Here is a 23,037-nt window from a genome sequence, read left to right on the forward strand (position 1 = left end):
TATCTTTCATACTATCTGTTCATCTTGCTGTTTTTTAATAACTTCTGATTCTTCCACAGAATAGTCGCTTTTGCTTTTGTATGTTTGCTTTTGCTTGTGCATGTTATATTTATATGTTTGTTTTTTTCTGTTTCATAATTTCCCTTTCTATTGTCTCATTCCGGGCTCATTGCTAATTGTCATTTTAGAGCATTGACTTTAAGGCGTATTACTTCTTCACTAATAAAGGAGAATATTAGTTCAGGATTGAAATGAAGGGAGTTCTTGGTGCTTCCTGAGCTTCATTGTTTTGTTGCATTGTTTTGTTCATTACCCAAACTAAGTGACATCAACATGTTAGCCTAGCACTGATGATGTTACTTAATTTGAATAATGAAATGTCTGCAAGAAAATAGACAAGCTCAGAGAGCACTAAGGACCCCTTTTTTGGGAAATCCCAAGTTATGGTCCTCAAGGAGAAAAAAAACTATGTGTCATGCCTTACATGTGCACAGATATGTGAATGTGACAACGCACATACATTCTAATAAAGGTGAAAATTCACAGTTATGAAAACTCAAAAATAAAATAAGTTTTTAAAAGTAAAATCTTAACCCATCCTGATTAAATCCTGTAATATTATAACATATAACTGTATACATTTATCACCTTTTCTGTATATTAAAAAATATTAGTTATATAACTCTTCCCTTCTCCCAGTTCTTGGTATTTCTTTGTGGGTAATTGTGCGCACTGAATCTGTAAAATTCAACAATAGATATTAACAATCAAAAACTGAGGGAAATTCTGTCTTGCATATTAAGTATAACATGTTATGATTTTGTGTAGAGGTTTCTGTATTTAAGGATTTAATATGTGTCCAGGCATTTATTTATTTGCATGTAACAAATATCCCAAAATGTCAGTTCAGAGATGGATGGATGGAAGGATCTATCCATTCATCTATATTCTTACATAATAAAATAAACAGGTATTTCAATGCCTGGGAAGGCATTGTATCTCTTCCATGTTTATTGAAGTACATGCAATGGAACACTACAATGACAATATTGCACTGCTGATAATTCTGTAAGATGGAGACCTCACAGTCTAGACCCAGTGTTTGTAAAGTTAAGTCAAGAAGCTAACATGGCTTTATTTCTAGGCATCTGTGGACAGAAACCGAAGAATAATGTAAGCAATTCCTTCATTCTGTAGTGAATTTTAATATCATTTAAATGTTGTTTGATATAGGCTAGAATCACAAACATTTCTGAACAAAGAAAGGGAACAACACTGTATTTGTTTTATTTGTTTATTTTTCTATTAATCACCCATCTCCCTCTGAGAGAGGCTCTGGGTGGTATATGATACGTTTTAGATAGTCTTCTGTTATAATTACATTAGTATCAAATCATTTACATTGTAAGCTTTAGAAATAATATGGTCATTACCAAAGTTTTTCTGAAAACTTGATTCTAAATTTGATGCTGACAAGGTTAAAAAATTAAGACCCTTCAAACAAAACTAATAAAAAATATTTGGGAGAGTTGGGATTTTAAGTCAAATAGTTTGTTCCAATTCTCCTGTCCATTATTTATCAGGATGGGAAAGCCTCCATAAATCCAAATTAGCATTTTGGTGCAGTGAGTTTGTGAATGGACTGCATTCCCAGAAACTTTGAGAAGATTATATCCACAAAATCATGTAACATCTTTATTAAGAAGAGGTCCATAGGAAGGTCCATAGGAAGAGCTAAATTATGTGAGATAAACTTAGTGCACCTGCATGATTTTCATACTTCAGCAATACAGAAGTTGTTGATGATAAAAGTATAAGTGGGAATATTATCTAATTTAAAAAATAGAATTAAAGAAGTATTTCAGTATTTTGCTAATCTTTTAGCCAGTTCCATAAAGTACCTTTGCCTTTATATTCTGATTTGTACTTTTTTTCCTGTCTCTGTGAATGTCTGATTTTCTTCTGATGGACTTGGCCGGGCCATGTAAAAATCCCAAATTATTCAACAGTACTGGAGAGTAGATAGTATTTACCTCAATAATGGTAGTTTCTTTTCAATTTTTTTTAACTCTCAATTCAGATGATGGTTCAAAACCAACACCCACCATGGAAACACAACCAGTTTTGGATGGAGAAGGTAAGAAACTCTGAAGTAGCGTTTAAAAAAAATTATCCAGTCCCCAAATGTAAAGTTCTGTAAAGAAAATGTCAGGTATGATCTTACTTTAAATCTTACTTTAAGACAAATCGTGGTTTTAAATAATTGCTTTTTTATGCACATTATTTCTTTATGGATGGGTTGGAATCACGGTGAGATGATTTTTGTGACATAACGGCAAAAGAAAATTAATATTGTGCTACATAGTTCATGTACTATTTTCTTGGTGTATACTGTATTTTTTGGTATTTGTAAGCCAAGAATAAATAGATTTATCAGATTAAAATGCTGTACTGGTATTCCTTCAAAGATTGTTATTATGTCTGTATATAAGTAGTTACTAAAAGATATACTGTTATTGCTAAATATTTATTATATGACGTGCAATATGACTGAGTATTTCAGCTAGTGGATTTATGGTGAGTAATTTTGAAAAACTATGTTGGTCCATATGTCAACACAGAGGAAGAAAATTAGTAAATAAAAACTGCTGAATTAAACAAGTTGTGCAATATTATAGCTCTGGGCTACAGCTTAGAAAATGGGTGTTTTTTTTCAACTACTGAATCTCAAGGCACTAGTAGGAGGAGTTTTTGAAAGGCTGAGCTTAACTAAGTTGTTTCTGACTCTACAAATGGGAATTTTGACATTTAGGAAAGAAATTTGGGTTACATGATATAATTTTAAATTTTGCTAAAACACCTACAAAGCCTCTATTCTGAATACAAAATACCTATCTCAAGTTATTTCTTAATTCTTCAGAAATCTCAAGGTTGCCCCCTTCATACACGAAACGGCAGGCTTGCAATTTAAAATGGGACATGTTGAGACATTGCACACAATGCTTTTGAAAATAAAATGTTTTTTACTCTCTGATTGTCTTATCTACTTCCCTCCCTCCCTCCTTACCTCCCTATATACCTCCCTACATATATTGGTATTTTGTTTAATATGCTTTTAATTTGCACTGTGTTTTATTATGATTATCTCATGGGTCTCATTGTACTTTTATTACAAATAATAACCTTTTTTTAAAATTAAGCCTTTCTTTGTGTTTCAGAAATTACAGCCCCTACACTTTGGATTAAACACTTGGTCATCAAAGATTCCAAACTGAACAGCTCTAGTATGAAAAATTCAGGTAATGCTTTAAAAAAAAGATTTAAAATTAAAGGGAAAAGGTATATGTATATCCTTATTTTTATATAAATGTTGAACACAAAATTGCTAAATAAATAAAGTTTTATTGAAATTTGAAACAGAAAAAAGTGAAAAAAGTTTTAAAAAATATAAGACAGGCTAAAAATTTAGGCAGTGAGGTTATCATATGCAAATGGATGGAAAGATTTGTCATTACCCACAATGGAGGACTGGTTGGTGAAAATGATGGGATTTTCAGGGATAGCTAAATTGACTTTTTAATCAGAGAAAAGAAAATTATATACATTTATTGCTGACTAGAAATCCCCTTATAGATATTTTGTGTGAAGCAGGAAAAAAATGAACATTTTTATATTATAGATTATAGGATAGATGATAGAAGAGAGTTATGTAAATTTATAATTGTAGCTATAACTGCTATAAAGAAAATTAGAAGAATTTCTTTGTATCTCTCTTCTTTCTTTTCTATTTTTGTTTCACTCCCCCCTCCCCTTTTTCACATTTTACTTTCTCTTTTTTCTTATTGCATATTAGCTTATATTAGTTTTTATCTTCCTTTTTAAAATTTGGATTTAAACAATGACCGAGGTGTATCTTTTCAGCGTAGGTCTGGCACTCATGTTTAGTGTGAGTCATTCTTGAGCATCATATCATCTGGATAGTCAATCTTTACTATGAAAGGAAGCTTCTGCTACCTCTGGAGTAAGGACTTCAATTTCTTGTTTGTGGTTGGATTTTTATCATGTTTTCCATTTTAAGGAATGAAGCAAACAAGTTTAGAAAATAAAACTTATACTAAATTAGTATAAGTTCTATTTTCTAAACTTGTTTGCTTCATGTTACTCTAACATTGGAATTATACCTTCAAGGGTAGACTTATTTTGCTGCATCTTAATGACTGCAACAAATTTTAGTTGTAAAACGATGTGTTCTTAAAACAATATTTTTATAGAATAAAGTATTAAATTATTTCCATTTATAAATCCCTATATCCTTATTTGGAAGAGCATTCCAGAATCCAGTGGTACACACACACACACACACACACACACACACACACTGAATTTACACCACAAAATATAATGTTCTCATTTGTGTATAGAACTACATTGGCTAGGAAACAGTGGGATTCATATCTGTCATAGATGGAGATAGCAATTTCTTGTGACTCACAGTGCAAGGATAAATAACACATACTTGATCATTTACAGATTATTATTCCGTCCCCTGGTAGTTTCTTAACTCTCCTAGAATATATTATTTGGATTATATAACAACTTCTTCTGTAAAAGCCTTGGACTTTTTCCTTAGTTTCTTGTATTGTGAAATTATTTGAGTTTGGTTAAAGACAGGTTTCAAGCATGTAGTCATTCTACACTCTTAGCCTTTAAAGAAAACCACAGGATGATGTAATGATGAGACAAATGGAAATATAAACTGCGCTATGAAAGCCAGCAGTAGCAGTCAGGTAAATATGTTACAGTTGCTAATGATTTGTACATTACGTTATTTGAAAGGAAGACTGAGTAATCTATTAAGGTTAGAAGCTGGATACAGGTATATGTTTGTCTTTTTTTTTAAAAAAAATCACCTCAGCCTTGGCTTTTATTTCTGGAACTGTGCTATTTGATCATGTTCTGCTCTGGCATTCAAAAATCATTTGGATACCTTTTGTAAACTAAAAACATAAATTGACATAAATGTTTTTGTCATGTGAACTAAGCATGGAAAATTCAAGAATTAATTGATAATAATAATAAACACTGAAGTTAAAAAGAAGGTTAGAAATGAATACATTTGACTAAACAAGATCTTAAAGTCCACAGTCAAGGCAATTAATACAAATAATAATTAATTGCAATTATTAGATACATAGCTGGAATAGTGGACTCAAGCAGAACTTCCTGGATAGGAAGTCCTGAAAAATAATGGCAGTGAATCATGGCTTCTTACCAAGGAAAATATGGGTGTGGAATGTTGCAAATGCACCAGGCAGTTGAAGAAGACAGAAGAAAGGACATTGGAAGAATATCTGAAGGATAGAGAAGAAGATGCACTGAAGTTAGTATACCAGGAAGACTTACTGAGTATTGGAGAGATCAAATTGGCCTTCAAGAATACCAAACGAAGAATAGAAAATAGACATGGGAAAGCAAAACATGACATGGCCAATATATTAAAAAAAATAGACAAAGCAGATATAATAAGATTTCTCAATGGCTAAAAAATGGAACATTGATAAAAGAAACAGAGGAGTTGATTCTGGCTACAGAAGACCAAGCTTTAAGAATAAATCGATAGAAAACCAGAATTGAGAAGACAGCTACAGATAGCAAATGCTGCCTCTGCAAAGAAGCTGAAAAATCAGTGGACCACCTTATCAGCTGTTGCAAGAAGATTGCACAAACTGACTACAAACAATGGCATGACAAAGTAGCAAGAATGGTACACTGGAAGATTCAGCAAGAAATACCATTTGCCTGCATGCAAGAAGTGGTGAGACAATAAAATAGAGAAAGTCATAGAAAATGACAAAAATTAAAATGCTTTGAGATTGTAGAATTCAAATTGAATTACATTTGAAGGAAAGACTTTGCATTTCTAGTGTAAAAATAACTGCCATATGTATAATTTTACTGACATGATTGAAATATACATTAATTTGAATTAATTTCAGTTCCAAAGTACATGGAAGATTTTGGAGAAAATACTGGCATTTATGACCCACCCTTCAACAGTGAAGGCTTCGAGATGAAACTTAAAATGCTGTGGCTAATCCATAAATCCTTTTATGGCTTGGTACCAAGCTGCCTACATTCTTCCATGGGAATTGGCCTGGGCGATTTGATTTAGGAAGGAAAAGAGGAATGGACTTCAGAGGCTCTATTACTCCGGGATAATGCTGATCTGGAACAGCCTACCTATAGATATGGGTTGGCTTCTACTTTGCACTCTGGAAGCACATGGAACTCTTTTGGATGATGTTTGGACTGCGAAGTCAAGTTTATGGATTATGGACTCTGATTGCGTATATTTATTGTGCACCTCTGAACCTCTGAGAGCCCTTTGAGATTGGAGTGGAGTTTAAATAAATAAGCACATGCATACACATAACCTGAGCAGGGTTTATGCACCCTTGCATGGTTATATGCTGAGATGATGTATTTTACTTCAAAGGTACATTTTGCTGAGAAACCCTGTAATTTTGAATGCAGCTTGAATTCTTAAATAGGGAGACATATCAAAGTCTTTACTCTTTATTCCTAATCCACATGAGAAGTTTGTATTGCCAAACATACTATGTACTACTTTAGAGTTACCTGTTACAGTATCTAAGCCTTGTAGTTTGTCACTCTAAAACCAATATAGAGAATTGAATGCATGTAGTCCAAAGATCTACTCTTTGCTGGAGAAAAGTGGTTGAGCTATGCACAATAATCATTTTAAGCTACTACCAAGAAGTTTTTAGGTGTTAAGCAGAGTTATCCTGACTTGTACAGGTATTCCTCAATTTACAGAAGTTCATTTAGTGACTATTCAAAGTTACAATGGCAGTTACAATGTAGGAACATTTTTCAAACTTATGTCCCTTGCAACATTCCCTTGGTCACGTGATCAAAATTCAGATGCTTGGCAACTGGTTCATATTTATGATGGTTGCAGTGTCCCAGGGTCATGTGATCAGCTTTTGCAACCTTCTGATAAGCAAAGTTAATGGGAAGCCAGATTCACTTCACAACCATGTTACTAACTTAACAACTTTAATGAATCGCTTGGCGCCAAAGGTCGCAAAATGGGGTGAAATTCACTTAATGTCTCGTTTAGCAACATTAAATTTTGGGCTCAAATCCCAAGGCAGTGAACAGATTTGGAAGTGTAATATTGCCAAAAATCGCATGGATGCAGTCATCAAGAATCAGACTTAAGGCATGGACCTTTATCTTTAGCCCTTGAAAATGTGTGGAAATTTCAAAGAGTATGAAGAAGCTGTTAAAAGTGCTGAACGATAAGGTTTATTTAAAACGTATAATGCTTAAATAATAATCCTTTTATTGCTTTCTAATTAGTTTCCAAGCCCAATTTAAGGTCTGCTGCAACTATTCAAAGCACTAACACTGTGGAGATTGAGAAACTTATTTGAAATAGAATTTGGAGTGTAACTGAAGCAGCTTTTATTCTACAAACAAAATATAAGACAAATCCTGACATCAGTGCTTTTATTTGAGTTGCTGTGACCTGTGTCCTTTCCGTCTGTTTCTGCCAGACAGAAACAAATCCTCCTTCTAATAGCTGAACATCTGCATTTGCTTCTTCCTTTTCTGTGTCCATCATTCAGTCATCCGTAGAATAACATGTCATTTATTTCTCAAGAAGAAAAACACAAGTTAGAAATATCAGGTGTCATTTATTTCTCAAGAAGAAAAACACAAGTTAGAAATATCAGGATTTCAGGATATCAGGCCCTGTATTCATGCATGTTCACGCTTCCTTTTCACAAACAATGCATTCAAGATTTGTATAGCTAAAAAAATTTTTTAGTTCCAGTAGAGGATTATCCATTTCTCCATTTCTTATTATCAAAACAAATGAATCAAAACCCAAGCAAACCATTGAAGGGTTACTCAGTCTGCTTTCTTTCTATTTGACTAAGTGAACAGCACAGCTTTCTTTGACAGAAAAGATGCAAGTTGCAATCAAGGAAGTAGTTATTGAACAAGCTATAGGTGTGGTTCATTAAGTCAAAACCAGACTATCTGATTTACAGTAATGTGATATATCGGGGTGTCAAACTCAAGGCCTGCAGGCCAGATCCAGCCCATGGGGTGCTTAAATCTGTCCCATGGGGCCACCCTGAAAATAGCAAAGGACTGGCTCGTGGTGCCTCTGTGAGCAAAAATGGGACATAGGGGGACTGTGTGTGCCCCCCACAGCTCGTTTTTCGCCAGGAAGACCTGCTGGCCAAAACAGGGCAGGCGGGGCCTCCACGTGTCCCATTTTGGCTGGTAGGGTGCTGCAGGAGGCGTCTGTCTCCCCCCCTTCCCCGCTTCCCCCCCCACCTGGCCGGCCCGCGGAGAAGAACTACAATGTTGATCGTGTCCTGGAAGAAATCCAGTTTGACACCATTGTGATATATGAACCAAGTGGGGGTTTGTTTTGCTCTGTTTTTGAGGTGTGAGGCTGCTAAGATGGAAGCTCCTGTAAAACTTCCCGAATAGCAATTAATTCGTGATTTCTTTTTCAGAGAAAATTAATTCGTGTGACCAAGAAAGGCAGAGTGCACTTGAGGAAGCCAAGCAGAATCCACGTGAAGGAATTGTTATCCCTGAATGTGCCCCTGGAGGACTGTACAAACCGGTGCAGTGTCATCAGTCCACGGGCTACTGCTGGTGTGTTCTGGTAGACACAGGTCGCCCCCTACCTGGCACTTCCACCCGGTAAGAACAATTTGCTTCCAATTTCACCTTTATATGAAATCAATCGTAGCATGGAAGTGGAAGGGGGCTGGAGAAAGCAAGATTTAGATCAGGAATGGATAACCTTTTTGAATCTACCGTATGATGAAATGTAGCCTCCCTCTATACGTATGAAAAAGATAAAATATTCACCATTTAATTTGTTTGTGTCTGAGTTGCGTGTATCAATGCTTAATGTCATCTGTGATTAAATTGGAGGAAAAAAATGTGCTAACTTAAATATTATAATTACTTAGTTTAATTCCAGCCAAGTGTCAATTTACAACATAAAATTCGTTAATGATTGTTTATATTTTATTAAACTTGTGACTTTCTTTAAATTTCCTATTAATTGGGAAACAAATATTAGACTGCAGCCCTATATAATTCTTTTCAGTTTAGATGATCCAAACATGCAAACAACCGATTAATACATGGCGTTGGACTTTTATTTATTTTCCTGGGGTCTTTTGTTGGAATACTCTGGCCCATATTTACTGCATCCTAGTAAGAGAATCCTTTTAGAATAGGATAACAGAGTTGGAAGAGACCTTTGAGATCATCTGGTCCAACCTCACGTTCAAGCAGGAGACCCTACACCATTTCTGATAAATGGCTGTCCAGTTGGCACTAGTTGCAATTGTGCAAATATCCTCCTCATCACTCCAACCATCAGCAAATGCAGTGACAGATGGGATCAAAAAGTATCCCAAACTGTGAAGTCCTTTTCCTGGGGCAGTGCATCCTTATCCCAAACAGGCTTCCCTTCAATTTTCAGATGTACTTTATTAATCGTGCCTCCATCATATCTGGATTAAATTTCAACTTGCTCTCCCTCATCTGGGCCCATTTGGAAATATCCAAATTCATCAGGCATTTGGAGCAGGCCACTTTATCTGATGCTCTATGTCTTCTGAGGTCTACAACAACCAGCAGTCTAAAACTGATCAGAAAGTGATCTCCATATGACGACAGTTACAGAAAGATTCATCCCTTTTATTTCCCAGGCTCCATTTGAATGCCAAGTCCTTTGTGTGCTCTACTGCCTGTGTGAGGCAACATATCAGATGGAACAAGTCCATTGTCACCGTGGCATGCATGAAATCCTGAGCCACTTCTGACATGGCAACCTCAGCATGAAAATCAAAATTCCTCACGACATAATATCTAGGATAGTTCTCTGCTGTGACTGTCCCAAGATTGTCCCAATTAGTTCAGGAAGAAAAACTTTATTTAATAGGGTGGATAGTACAGTAATGGTATTTCCCACTGTGATGATCACCCCAATACAGTAACCAACAGTCAAAATATCAGCCTGGCAGCTTCTGGTCTTTTAGAAGTAATTCTTCATAAAAGTCCCAGAGTGAAAAGTTACTTATATTTAGTCTCCCCCAAATCCAACTCCTAGATTTGATTACTTTTTTACACTTTCAAAATCCCAATCTGCATTTTCAAATGCCCATGGAATAAAATGTGATATGGTATTGTTTTGAAAGGGATAATATAGAAAATAAAAGAATTTTTTGAACTCCCTAGTCTGCTGTGCCACAAGGTTGGAGAATATGAAAGTTATTGACACACATGCTTTAAGAATGTGCTGGGTTTTTTAAAAAAATATTTCCATTCTTTAGATACGAGACCCCTGTATGTGAAAGCAATGCTCGATCCAGAAGTCCAGAAATTGATGATCCTTTCAAAGATCGAGAACTTCCAGGTAAAAAGGAAGGAATAATAAGAGTGGTAAGGATAAGCAGGGGTCCCACCCATTGGTTGGATATAATTAGCCAGTGGACTATAGAGTTTTGTTTTGATGTTAAATCTTTTATTTATATAATCACTTTGCATCATATAATGTGAATAGCGCTGATGACAATACCATAAAATGTATCCACCAAACTTAATTTAGGCTTGAACAGTTTCTTTTGCTGTCCTAATTTCTAGTTCTTTCCCATCAATTTGGTTTGACTCATATTCCAGGAATCTTTGTACAAATGTTGAATTAAAAAATATAGAAGGTATTCATTATGGTTGAATAACTGTTCAGGATTTTCTCTAGCATGTGCAATTGCTAATTTACATTACTTCATTATTGGATTATGATCATGGTGGAACTGAGACATCCTGTTTTTTTTCTCTAGTATTTGCAATGTATAATTTAGTAATATGCTAATGACACACTACATTTTGAACCTGTAGAAATTGCCAATACAGCTATATATTCCTGCCACTAGAAGCTACATTGTGTGGACCCTGTGATTACATTTTAATGAAAAATAAGGAGATATTTGCATTATGATTTAAAAAACAGCTTTCCCCAACCAGTCAGCGTACAGTTCTGTTGGGATTGTTAGTATCCATGTTGTTTGAGACTTCTGGGCCTTCCCAAGAAGTTAGCAAAAGTTAATTTAAAATATCTGTAAGGGCTGAAAACTCCAATGATCATGTGTGATTGATTTTCAGTGTCCATGAAACCTCCCTTGCTGTTCTCTTCTTTTTATTCCTATTGACGGGTTTAATATATGCTAACCTAAAATATGCACAGTATGCATTTGTGCAATTATATTATAATTCCACTGGAACAACCAAAAGCATTTTAGAGAAATCAATCTTTGCTTCCTTCTTATTGGGTAGAGCTCCATGATATGTACAATTTACTGTGGAAGAAGAAAATCCCTGCTGCTATTGAAGAATCAGTTGAGGTTTCAACCTACTGAAAACATCTTATCAGAACTGCCTGAAACACAGCATGGCAACAGTTAGATATGGAAAAAAAGAAACCTGTTTGTTTTAAACTTAGTTGCTCTCTTTTCCAGGTTGCCCAGAAGGGAAAAAAGTAGAATTTATTACCAGTTTACTGGATGCTCTCACCACAGATATGGTACAGGCTATTAACTCAGCAGCACCTGCTGGAGGTGGAAGGTGAGTTTGGAAGCGTTCAGGTGAAATAGAAATGAGACACCCAAAAACCTGTTTCTAGCCTGGACAATGACACACTTGCAGGAGAATGATACAAAGTAGAAACCTATGTGGTATATTGTCTTATGAAAATCAAAGAGGTTTCCTCATATGCAGATAGTCCTTGACTTATGATCACAATTGGGAGCAAAATTTCCACTGTAAGTTGTGATGAAAAATTGAATTCTCACCTGATGGGACGGGATCTTTTTATGATCATAAATTGAATCATCATGGTTGTAATTTGATTCACACTAACAAAACCAACAAAAAATATCACAAATTGTGATCATGTGACTATGGGATGGCAAGCGTCATAAATTAGTATGTAGGTCATAGCTGACTTTTTTCGAAGCTGCCATTAATTTGAATCACTATTAAATAAATGATTGTAAGTTGAGGACTACTGTACCTGTATGTTTCCAAGTATCACTCCCCATTTTCATTATGAAAGCTCTCTTCTGCTGCTTGAAAAACAAATAATTAAGGTTTCTACAATTCATATATAAAATGGATCCCTTTTCTACAAAGGAGAACAAGTGAACCTTCTTCCATTTTACCTCAGTTTTTTTCCTGCTAGGGTCACGTCTGCTACTGAAGTAAAGCAAAAGTAATGCAGCACAAAGAGTTCAGGAAAAGGAAGATTTCCTCCCTCCTTTCCTCATTTTTTGGTGGATTTATGCTCCTGAACCTATAATTTTATTCTTATGACCTTTAGTCTGAACTCTGATAAGTTGCTTAAAATGTGAATGTATGTGACTTGACTTTGGGGATTTTGGTTTTTCAGTAAAAAGCTGTTCTCAGTTGGCTGTTCTCAATATAAGCTGGTTTATGCTTGCATAGATATATGCCACCCAATTGCTTCTACATGCTTGAATTAATATTAAGGTACCTTCTTCATAAGTTCTTCACATTCATATGGATTTTCATTTGTTCTCACTGACTTTATCCCTCTTTGGTATTCAAAACTCACAAAATATTCATGCATAACCTATGCTTTTCCTACATTTTTCATTTATGTCTATTGTAGCATTAAAAGAGAAAGAGCTAGAAATGTGAGAAAACAGAATTGGCACCAACAATATCTATGTCTTCTCTTCCTTTTATTTTATTACTGATGGAGGATACTAGTTGAAAAGAAGCTCTTTACCCCATCCCCATAGTAAAATTACCCCCATGGATCAAGACTTTCCCCTAACCCCATTGGATCCTGGGGGACCGGGATCACTCTCAGTGGGGAAAAGCACCTCTCTGAAGCTCTTGACAGCATTAAAGTGTGCGTTTGTGTGCGTGCGTGCATAATATTTTAAATCTGTACATGGCACTGATTATGTTTTATTTTAATCCTTGTTCGTGAACAATAGTTACTAGACAGAGAAATGCTGTTCAGGTTCATGCATCTATTCTATTTGGAATCTTGCTGGATCTGAATTTTGTAAATTAATCAACTCAGTGGGGACATCTAGCCTGATTCTATTATGTGTCTTCCAAGGTTCTCTGAGCCTGATCCCAGTCACACCCTGGAGGAACGGGTGGTACATTGGTACTTCAGTCAGCTGGACAACAATAACAGCAGTGACATCAACAAAAGGGAGATGAAACCCTTCAAGCGCTACGTGAAGAAGAAAGCCAAGCCTAAGAAATGTACACGACGCTTCACTGACTACTGTGATCTCAACAAAGACAAGTCCATCTCACTACAGGAATTGAAAGGCTGTTTGGGGGTCAGGAAGGAAGAAGGTTGGTGTGTCTTTTATTGATAAAGCTGAACGAACAACTGGCTTTATGATTCAGCCTGTTTTACTTTATTGTCCAAGTTGTTTTGTTTGGGTGGGATTGTGGCTTTTTGGGTTGGGAGGGAGAAGGGAAGGGAGGGTGCATAAGGGGCAGTTGTTTCAAGGGAAGAAAAGGTCCAAGAAGCTGGCGATCTCAGTCATTTGGGGACAGGTTCTATTTCTTTGGTTAAGTGTGCATTTTCCTTGAAAGAGTTCCATTCAAAAAAATGTTGTTATACCTCATAATGTCTTTCAAGGGAGGCGGTTTGGTGTAGTGATTAAAGCATCAGGCTAGAAACTAGGAGACTGTACATATTAGACCCACCTGAGGTACAAAGCCAGGGGGATAACCTTGGGCCAGTCACTCTGAGTCTTAGGGAGAAAACAGAGCCAAACCGCTTCTTAAAAAAAGGTTGCTGGGAAGACTTCATGCACCTGTGTAGGGACTCACCAGGAGTCAGGAGTTTTCAGCTATTTAACTGATTTTGAAGTGCTACTGTTTACATGTATTTCTTCTTTTCTCTTTGGATTGAAACCACAATGTGTTAGGGTGAAGGTTAAGCAAGCCCCACCCTGAGGCACTCTGCTAAGTAGAGAATCCCTGGGACTAATAATTCACTTGTACAATCCTGGATTTCCTAGATTGTGTATGTTGTACCCCTCTGGCTTCTAGGATGTAATTAATGACCAGTCTTCATACAGTACTGGGTCCTTTGAAATTATTACTTGCAGCTCAGCTTATCTGTAGAAAGACTCTGTAGTAGCAATTTTCTTCCTCTCCCTTGCTACCCCTATCCTGGAGACATGCCACCTTGGGGTCAGGGATGAAACAAAATCCTTTACTAATACAAAAGGATGTGCCCTATATGCAGAGTTGCCCAACTGTTTCTATTTATTTTTCTGCAGATATTAATGAGCTTATTGCACAGGAGAAGCCACTTCACTCCTATTTTGAAGAGATTTAGTAATATTCATTGCTACTTCTCTGATCTCAGAAAAATAGATGCTTAACATAAAATTGGCCTTGTGATGTTCTTTGAGTAAGTGGCTCATTATATGGATTTACATTTACTAGTTTTCTAAAACTGAAATATCACAGGCAAGAAATTGGTTTAATGCACTTCCTAATTCTAGTTAGAAGTATTTCAATTATCATCGGCAGATTAGTCTTTGTATCTTCTTAAAGCATTCACAGGACCAATATCTAGAGTTAATAGACAAAAGAATATTCTTTATATTTGCAGGCAGCATTGGCAGCTTCCCACATGGAAAAAGGCAAGGCGTTAATCCTTTCAGTAAGTAGTTTTTATTGCTTTGATCACCTTCCTATGCCTAAATCTTTCATAATTTGCCACTTGGGATATTTTAAGCGGATGCTACACAGAGTAGCAAACTTAACACACCAGCTTGGGTTGCCTTGTTTAGGTCAAGAAAACCAGAGAAGGAGGCTCAATTTTCATCTTTCTTCAAATGATTCTGATTTGAAAGGGCCTTATTGAATGGTTTTTATTGATTATTTATCTTACAACAATCTATTCAACTTGGTATACTTAAATTACATAAATTGTTTCAATAATATCCAAATAATATTTTTGCTTGCTTTTCAGTTAAGTAGCGAAGGGTAAAGGAAACAATTATTAAGAATATGGTAGAAGAAGTTTGCAATTACCTACCAAAAATTATGCTTGGCTGAAGGCAAATATACGTGTCCCAGGATAATGTTGCAGGATTCAATCTGGGTCAGTCACTGGGACTAGAAGTTTAGTTTTCTGAGCTTTTGGACCCATTGGGCTCCAGCACAAGCCCAAAAGCTCAGAGAACTAAACCTCTAGTCCTAGTGCCCAACCCAGATTGGATTCTGCAAATGTTATGCTCATTCACTTTTTAATCAATGAGCAAAGCTGTAAAATACAGCATTGAAAACTTTCCTTTTGTTTTTTAAACCACAACTAACAACTAGTTTGATTCTCTACATTTAAAATAGAATAGGATAACAGAGTTGGAAGGCACCTTGGAGGTCTTCTAGTCCAACCTCCTGCTTAGGCAGGAAACCCTGCACGATTTCAGACAAATGGTTGTCCAATCTCTTCTTAAAAACTTCCAGTGTTGGAGCAGTCACAACTTTTGTGGGTAAATTGTTCCACTGATTAATTGTTCTAACTGTCAAGAAATTTCTCCTTAGTTCTAAGTTGTTTCTCTCCTTGATTAGTTTCCACCCATTGCTTCTTGTCCTGCCTTCAGGTGCTTTGGAGAATAGCTTGACTCCTCCTTCTTTGTGGGAGTTCCTGAGATATTGGAACACTGCTATCATGTTCTTAGTCCTTCTTTTCATTAAACTAGACATACCCAGTTCCTGCAACCATTCTTATGTTTTAGCCTCCAGTCCCCTAATCATCTTTGTTGCTCTTCTTTGCACTCTTTCTAGAGTCTCAACATCTTTTTTACATCACGGCAACCAAAACTGAATGCAGTATACCCCTTTTTTGTTGAACCAGAATGCCTTACCAAGGCATTATAAAGTGGTATTAACGCTTCACGATGTGTTACACTAAACACTACATGATTATGTGCCTACCTTAATGTTAATTCTATGCTGCTTTTTACAGCTTCATTGCATCCTGCTTTTGTCAATCCAAGATGGTATAGGCAGTAGGGAAGGAATTACGATTCTTTTTTTTTTAAGTGTAAATTATTGTAATTATTTTAAATTAACGTAATCATAAACACATGTTTTTTGTGAGATATATGCCTGAAAAAGAGCATGTTTCTGCGAAAGTAAGCATATAAAAAGAGAGCTTTATTTCAAACAAGGACTTACCTTGGTATAAGTTATGAATGAAAGAATAGCATTAAGGAACTATGTAAAAACAGATTGCTTGGGAAATGACTATTGAAAGCTTTGCACCTGAGGAGGAAGTGTCAGAGAATGGAAACAGGTACAGAACTCTATAAATAGACATTCTTAAAAAAGTATTGAAAAACCTGACAGACCAAAATTCTGCCTGACCTACTCAGGTAGATGATTAGATTTATTCTGATGTGCGTTTGACTGACCTGATGTTTATTCATGACACTTTAATATTTGTGCAAAGTGAAAAAAAGCTACCCCATTTTTGTTGAACCTGAAAATCCCTCTGTGGAAATCAGAAACACTTTTCAAATGAGTGAAGTTGGTAAAGGGTGCTGCTTTCCAGAAGAAATTAATCTAATTTTAGCTATGCAGAATGCTTCTCTTGCAGTGAATCTTCTACAAGTCTTTATATTTAAAATTAAATATTAAATATTAAAAGGTTTTAAATATGTTTAAAATTGGAGGCCATCTCTAAGGCAGGTTACGTAGCTGTTAGAATCTCCTTTGGAAATGAAGCATCATTCCAAAGCTTGTGGTTTTTTTTTCTTAATTAAATGCAAATCACAATCTGTATATTCTAAAGAAAATCTTTAGAAGTTTGCTCTGTATATCTATATGATCTATATGCAATATTCAAGGTCTCTGGTCATATACCCTAATTGTTTTGGCAGTCTTACTGTTTCTAATAAAAGTACTACACTCATTACTTATTCAGTGGGAGAAATCTCATGAACTTTACTAAAAAAAATTCAGGCCTTCTAGTCAATCCTAAGTCCTGGCGACTGCCTCAACCAATCCGTGAAGTTTTCTTGACAACATTTTCTGGAAGTGGTTTTCCATTATCTACTTCCTAGGGCTGAGAGGCTGTGATTGAGCCAGCTGGCTTTGTGCCTACTCAGGACTAGAATTCTCAGTCTCCTAATTTCTAGCCTGCTGTCTTAACCACTACACCAAACTGGATCTCTTAATCAATTGATTACTTTTAATAGGATTTAATCGGTTTTTCACCTTTTGTTTTCTTCTCTGTCTACAACTTCAGTAGGACGTCTTGTCTAAGAGGATATGCCATGGATGGACAGAAGGAGATCGGATGCATGGCCATCTGAAAACATGTGGGACTGGCAACACCCAGTATAGCAGAAGTGGCAGTCACAACATTTGCACTTTCTTAAAAAAAGAAAAGAAAATTGTCTACAGGTTTTTTTTTTTAGTAATCTGAAGAAAAGACCATTGGAATTTGGAAAGAAAACTGAAGATCTACTTGTGATTTAAATCTTGAGGATTGCCTGGACTTGAAAAAATGTTTAATATGCTGTACATAAAATGTAAATTACACAGTGATTTTCTGTTGGTTGTAGGATGACTATTTGATTCCTGCCCAGTTTTTGTTTCCTTTGTTTCCTTTTTAAGAGGCGGATCAAATTCAGGAATTTTCTTCCTGGATAGGAGTGTCTTCTAACGCCACCCCAATCTTTGTTAAGTGTTATAAGTTCTTCCTTCGTTACGTTCATTACATTCATTCAAGGTTGACTCAGCCTTCCATCCTTCCGAGGTGGATAAAATGAGGACCCAGATTGTTGGGGGCAATAGGCTGACTCTGTAAACTGCTTAGTTTAGTTTAGTTTAGTTTATTGTCATTGCACCTCGTACAACGAAATCAAACACCATCTTCAGTGCACATCATGACCATGAAAATAAACACAAACACATCCTTTACCCTCCACACGTTGAATTGAAAACTCCCAACACTGCACTATACAGCAGAATTCAAAAGAGCTACTGCCCTGGGATGCACATGTGGCTGGTATGTGAGTATGTGAAGCTCCATTTGCACAAGCGGCAGGCGTGCACTCCTCCTGCCACTACTGCTGCTGCCAGTCCGCTGAGCCAGAAAGGTTGGGGATTGCTGATTTGAGGAATATTCCAGAAATGTAAAAATGAGCAGTATTAAATTGTAAATGTGGGTGGGAACTTCATGGCACTCCAGACATCGTTGGAGTTTAATGTACACATGTTTAGCCAGCATATCCAGGGTTCACAGGCAGCAAAAATGAGACAAAATCTCCTCCCAGTTCAGGAATCCAAAATAAAGCAGCCTCACAAAATCGCTGTCATAACCCTGGCTTGAGCACCTCCTGGATACCAGAGGCCAGCCTGGATACTTGGTTCCTTGAGTGAGCTGTTCCTATTGATAGGAAGGGGTTTTTTTTCCCATTCAGAAGGAATATCCCTTCAGTTCGGAACAAGAGAGGACTTTGGAATTTATTTTGTGTGAAGTGTTCCATATTGTTGTGCCTACCAGTTGACCATTGTGAAGACAGACAACTGGGGTTCAGACCAGGTCCAGTCCAGTTGGAATCTCACTGCTTATATTCTTAATTTCTTGGTCCTGGCTGTTTTAGTGTTTAGGGCAGTGGTGGTTAACCTTTTGGGCTCCTGTGCCAAAAATTGTGCGCGCATTAGCACATGCGCACTTGCGTGTCAGCATCCAGAATGCAGTGTGCATCCCCCCATGCCCCCTGCGCATGACCGCGCAATCCCCACCCCCCCGCCACCCCCTTACCTGCACTGCACCTCATAGCTGATTTTTCGGCTGGTTTGAGGCCTTTTTCAGCCTCCCAGAGGCTTGGAAAAAGCCTCTGCAAGGCTTTTCAGGCCAAATAATAAGCCTGTTTTGTCACTTCCGGTATTATAGGAAGTGACAAAACAGGCCTATTCGGCCTGAAAATCCTTGCAGACGCTTTTTCCAAGCCTCTGGGCGGCTGAAAAAGGCCTCAAACCAGCCAAAAATCAGCTGTGAGGCACATGCATGTGCAGTAAGGTAAGTTTGCCTGTGGCTCGCATGCCAGCACAAATGGCTCTTCATGCCACTTGTGGCATGTGTGCCATAGGTTCACCATCACGGGTTTAGGGAAATCAAGAGCGAGTTGCAACAATGACTTTTTGGATTGCGGATCTTGAAAGTTTACTATACACAAGTGGAAGTTTGAAACTGAGCAAAAACATTTTAAAATCTGGGTTGAACCATTTCACAGATTTACTGTAAAATGAATTTTTGTCTTGTGGATCGCCAGCACCCCCTGCTGGCTTCTCTGATGTATCACATGCTATGAATGTGTCTTTGAACTCTACTTTGCATACTGTGTTCTTTTTCCTTTCTTTTGTCCACAACACTTATTCTGTATGCATTCAAATTACTTCGTTTGAATATGTAGTGTATAAAGTCTATTTTGTCCATATGAATGAAGAACAATTTGTAGAGAATGTTGTTAAAAGTGTTTCTGTTCACACGGGCCTTCCCCTCAGCCCTTTACACTTATCCTTAACCATGCCAGAGAATCAGAGACAATGCCAAATTCTTCTGTCACTTTGTCTTGCTATTTTGTGAAAATGAAAGTGGTTTAGTTCTGTCAAAGGGTATCTGCTCAGTGACTCTTAGTTTGGTAGTTGTTCTTCAAAGGAACTTCTTTCAGAACCTGTTGGGTTAGAGCAACACATAAGTCTCAACAAATTAATAAAGATACATAAACCTTTTCACAACGGCGGATTTCATAATTTCCTCATTAAGATGCATACCCTTTGCATGAAGGTTTTTGGTTGAATTTAGACCAAAGTCTGCCTCATCCTTTTTTCTGTGACCCAGCAGTAATCACTTTTATGGCCATGCATTGAAATGATAATATCTTTTCTTGGTTCTCCCACATCCAAGTAATTAGAAACTTGATACTGTTTTCTGCCATGAAATTTCTTTCCATCTTCTATTTATGCTAACATTCTTTCTATTTAAAAGAAAAACATCTCAGTTCCCCAGGGGTCTTGGATGTCCATCTGTAAGGTTATGTATATGGAGGATCCTTCTGCTAACAGAGTTCATTGTGGTGTCTTTTTTCCACCTAGTGGATTATTGGGGGTGGGAGGAATGTAATAGTAGTAAAAAAACAGCAGCGTACAAGTGGAAATCAGTCTTGACTGGATCTTATAGATGTCTGTAAATAAGCAAGGACAATCTTTAGGAAAATACAAGCAGGAAAGCATATTTCATGTTAATAGTGTGTGAGAGACAAATAATCCTGGACCTTTCTAATGGGTGTGGAATGGATATTTGGCTATTACTTTCTTCAGTGATAATTCCCTGGAATAATTTTCTTATTTTGTTTCATGATGACAGCTAGAAAAGGCATGATCTATATTATTTTTAATTGGAGATTTTATTAAAGCTTTGAAAAAAAAAACCATGTTTCTGGCCTGCTTAGAGAAAGTCCTTAAACCAAACATCTTTTCCCCCAAAACTGCACCAGGGAAAGGCGGATGCACCTTCCTGAAAAAGGATGCGGTTGCTATTAGAAGCTGCCAATAGAAGCACTGCATGGTGCTACTTTTTACTATCCCCTGCTTCCAGTTTAATGATTAATTCATATCTGATATTTTTCTTGTCTGGCTAAAAAAAGTGCGGTGTTCAGAGAAGTGGTAGGATTCAAATTTTTTTACTACCGGTTCTGTGGGCATGGCTTGGTGGGTGTAGCCGGGGAAGGATACTGTAAAATCCCCATTCCCTCCCCACCCCACTAACCTGCTTTCCAGCTCCATTCTCCTGTGCAGGGCAACAAAAGAAGACCCAGCCGATCAGCTGGGACTCAGGAGGCAGAGAATAGATGGAGGTGGGGCCAGTCAGAGGTGATACTTGCCGGTTCTCCAAACTACTCAAAATTTCCGCTACCGGTTCTCCAAAACTGGTTAGAACCTGCTGAATACCACCTGTGGTTCAGAGGCCTTTTTGAAAATTGTGTGAGTCTTGAGTTTGTGTAATGTGAGGGAGCCAATATTTGCTAATCCCCTCTTGAAGTCTGATTCAGAGCAAGTAGATACAAATGATTGTTTGGAACAACAAGCCAGATACTCTACGCTGGTTTACTGAATGGCTTAGTCAATTTCATTCATGCCAGCAGAAGTTTCTTTGCTTCATCAGAAAAACAGAATGCCTAAAGACAATGTGCCAGTGGTCCAAAAGAAGCAAGCAGACAAACAAATATGTAACTGATAGAGCTATAGCAAACTCAAGATGAATTTGGGAAACTTTGGAAAATAAAATCAGTGAGCTCTCCTATAAAAGGGAATAACAGCTAAATCCACAAAGGTTTAAGTCTAAGCAATAACGGTACATTTTTCACCCTTAAGCTAGGAAGCGTGATTTACAAACTGCAACAATACTCACACTAAGGCCAGATTTGCATGTTTTGCTTGCAAACACAACCTCTATCTCTTGACTTCCTTTATTGTCTCAAAACTAGTATATCCGATAGAAGAAAGGCAGATATCTGGTTTCTCCTCTGTATTTCATTGTCACGTCGGGAAATGCTACGTTCTAATTGACAGGAATGACCTGCCCCTTCTGGTTCTGCTCGGGTCCTCCACAGCCATTTTAATTTAGGCTATAAAACTTCATTCCCCTTTCAGAATCTTCCTAGGGTTAAATGCACAACCATTCATTTCCCCGAAGAGTCCATGTTACCCACCGGTTCTTTCACTAAATCAGAAGAATTAACGCGATCCATCAGATCTTTTATTACAGCTCTTTAATCATGCGGATGGTTACGCATTATCAAAATAGGCCTTTGGTTTTGTTTAATACTTACATCTACTGTGGGAAAAGCACTTCTGCTTAGATTTATTTATTTTTTTTTAAAAAAAACTACCTTTCAATAGACTGCTGAAATGTTTTGTTTAGCTAGGTAGGTTATCTCTTCCCCAGTCCTAGCAAAAGGCAGTGATATTTTTTCCCCAGGCTTACTTAGCTATTTGAGAGTTGGAATGAAATTGGCAACAGCTTGCTAGTTTCCTTTCTTATGTCAAGTCACAGCAAGAAGGATGAAGCAGTGCACTGGGGAATCAATTTAAAAAGAAAAGCAGCAAAGTGGAGAACCTGAGAGAAATAAAAATAATAGGGGAAAAAAAATTCTGTCCAGTTTTGAACTGGGGATCTTTTAACTTCCCTTCTACCAGGGCAGCACTTGGAGCAATCAGAGAAATTGCAAGAAAAGAACTTTTTGTTTTGTTTCGGTTGCTGTACATGTGCTTTTTGATATTTTTTTGTTTGTGATCAGCATTATATTTTCCAGGATAGACAGACAGACAGACAGACAGGAGAGAGAGGAAGGAGGGAAAGGGAAGAGGAAAGGGAAAGGAAAGGAAAGGAAAGGGGAAAAGAAAGGAAAGGAAAGAGAAAGGGAAGTAAGAGTCCTGTAAGTCCCACACATGCAAAAGAAAGTAGTAGCTTTACAGGTATAAAAAGGGTATAGAAGCAAGAGAATCCACCCATTGAGGGCGATATTAATAATGGACAGAATATCATCCTTATGATAAATAATGGAAAAAGTGAAATATGGAAAGAGATTTCTTAACACCAGTTTCATTTTCAGCTATTTTATCCTTAGGAGAAAAGCAGCTCTCGTTCAGGAGAGCCCTAAGCCATAATTTACCATATTGCATTATGGCAAAGTATAATGTATGAATCTTCATCTACCCAGAATACTATATTATCTCATACACAGCATCTCGCCATATACTAAAGTTCCACTCAGTTCCACAGGAAGCATCCCTCTGTTGCTAGGCATAGCAGAACCTTGGTGATACACTACTAGGTAGCCCTCAGCGTACGATCGTTCATTTAACAATAGGTTGGAGTTA

At 37.0% G+C, this 23,037-nt stretch overlaps 1 protein-coding gene across 3 annotated transcripts in view; it reads left to right on the plus strand.

Annotated features, from left to right (window-relative positions):
• SMOC1 (SPARC related modular calcium binding 1) overlaps nucleotides 1-19,887 on the plus strand; it is a 62,490-nt gene extending 42,603 nt beyond the window's left edge. For 2 of the 3 annotated variants that reach the window (XM_087921718.1, XM_087921719.1), the window contains exons 6-13: nucleotides 2,048-2,137; nucleotides 3,219-3,299; nucleotides 8,562-8,754; nucleotides 10,404-10,486; nucleotides 11,586-11,691; nucleotides 13,220-13,467; nucleotides 14,747-14,797; nucleotides 17,393-19,887. In XM_087921718.1, the coding sequence (XP_087777844.1) occupies nucleotides 2,048-2,137; nucleotides 3,219-3,299; nucleotides 8,562-8,754; nucleotides 10,404-10,486; nucleotides 11,586-11,691; nucleotides 13,220-13,467; nucleotides 14,747-14,797; nucleotides 17,393-17,409 (869 nt within the window). In that variant the 3' untranslated portion in view covers nucleotides 17,410-19,887. The remainder of the gene's footprint in view (nucleotides 1-2,047; nucleotides 2,138-3,218; nucleotides 3,300-8,561; nucleotides 8,755-10,403; nucleotides 10,487-11,585; nucleotides 11,692-13,219; nucleotides 13,468-14,746; nucleotides 14,798-17,392) is intronic. The other variant, XM_026704760.2, reaches the window with a different exon arrangement.
• Nucleotides 19,888-23,037: the final 3,150 nt, after the last annotated feature.

Source organism: Pseudonaja textilis, chromosome 1, assembly GCF_049901715.1.
Source record: "Pseudonaja textilis isolate UNSWEBS1 chromosome 1, rPseTex1.2, whole genome shotgun sequence".
Classification (NCBI taxonomy): Eukaryota; Metazoa; Chordata; class Lepidosauria; order Squamata; family Elapidae; genus Pseudonaja; species Pseudonaja textilis.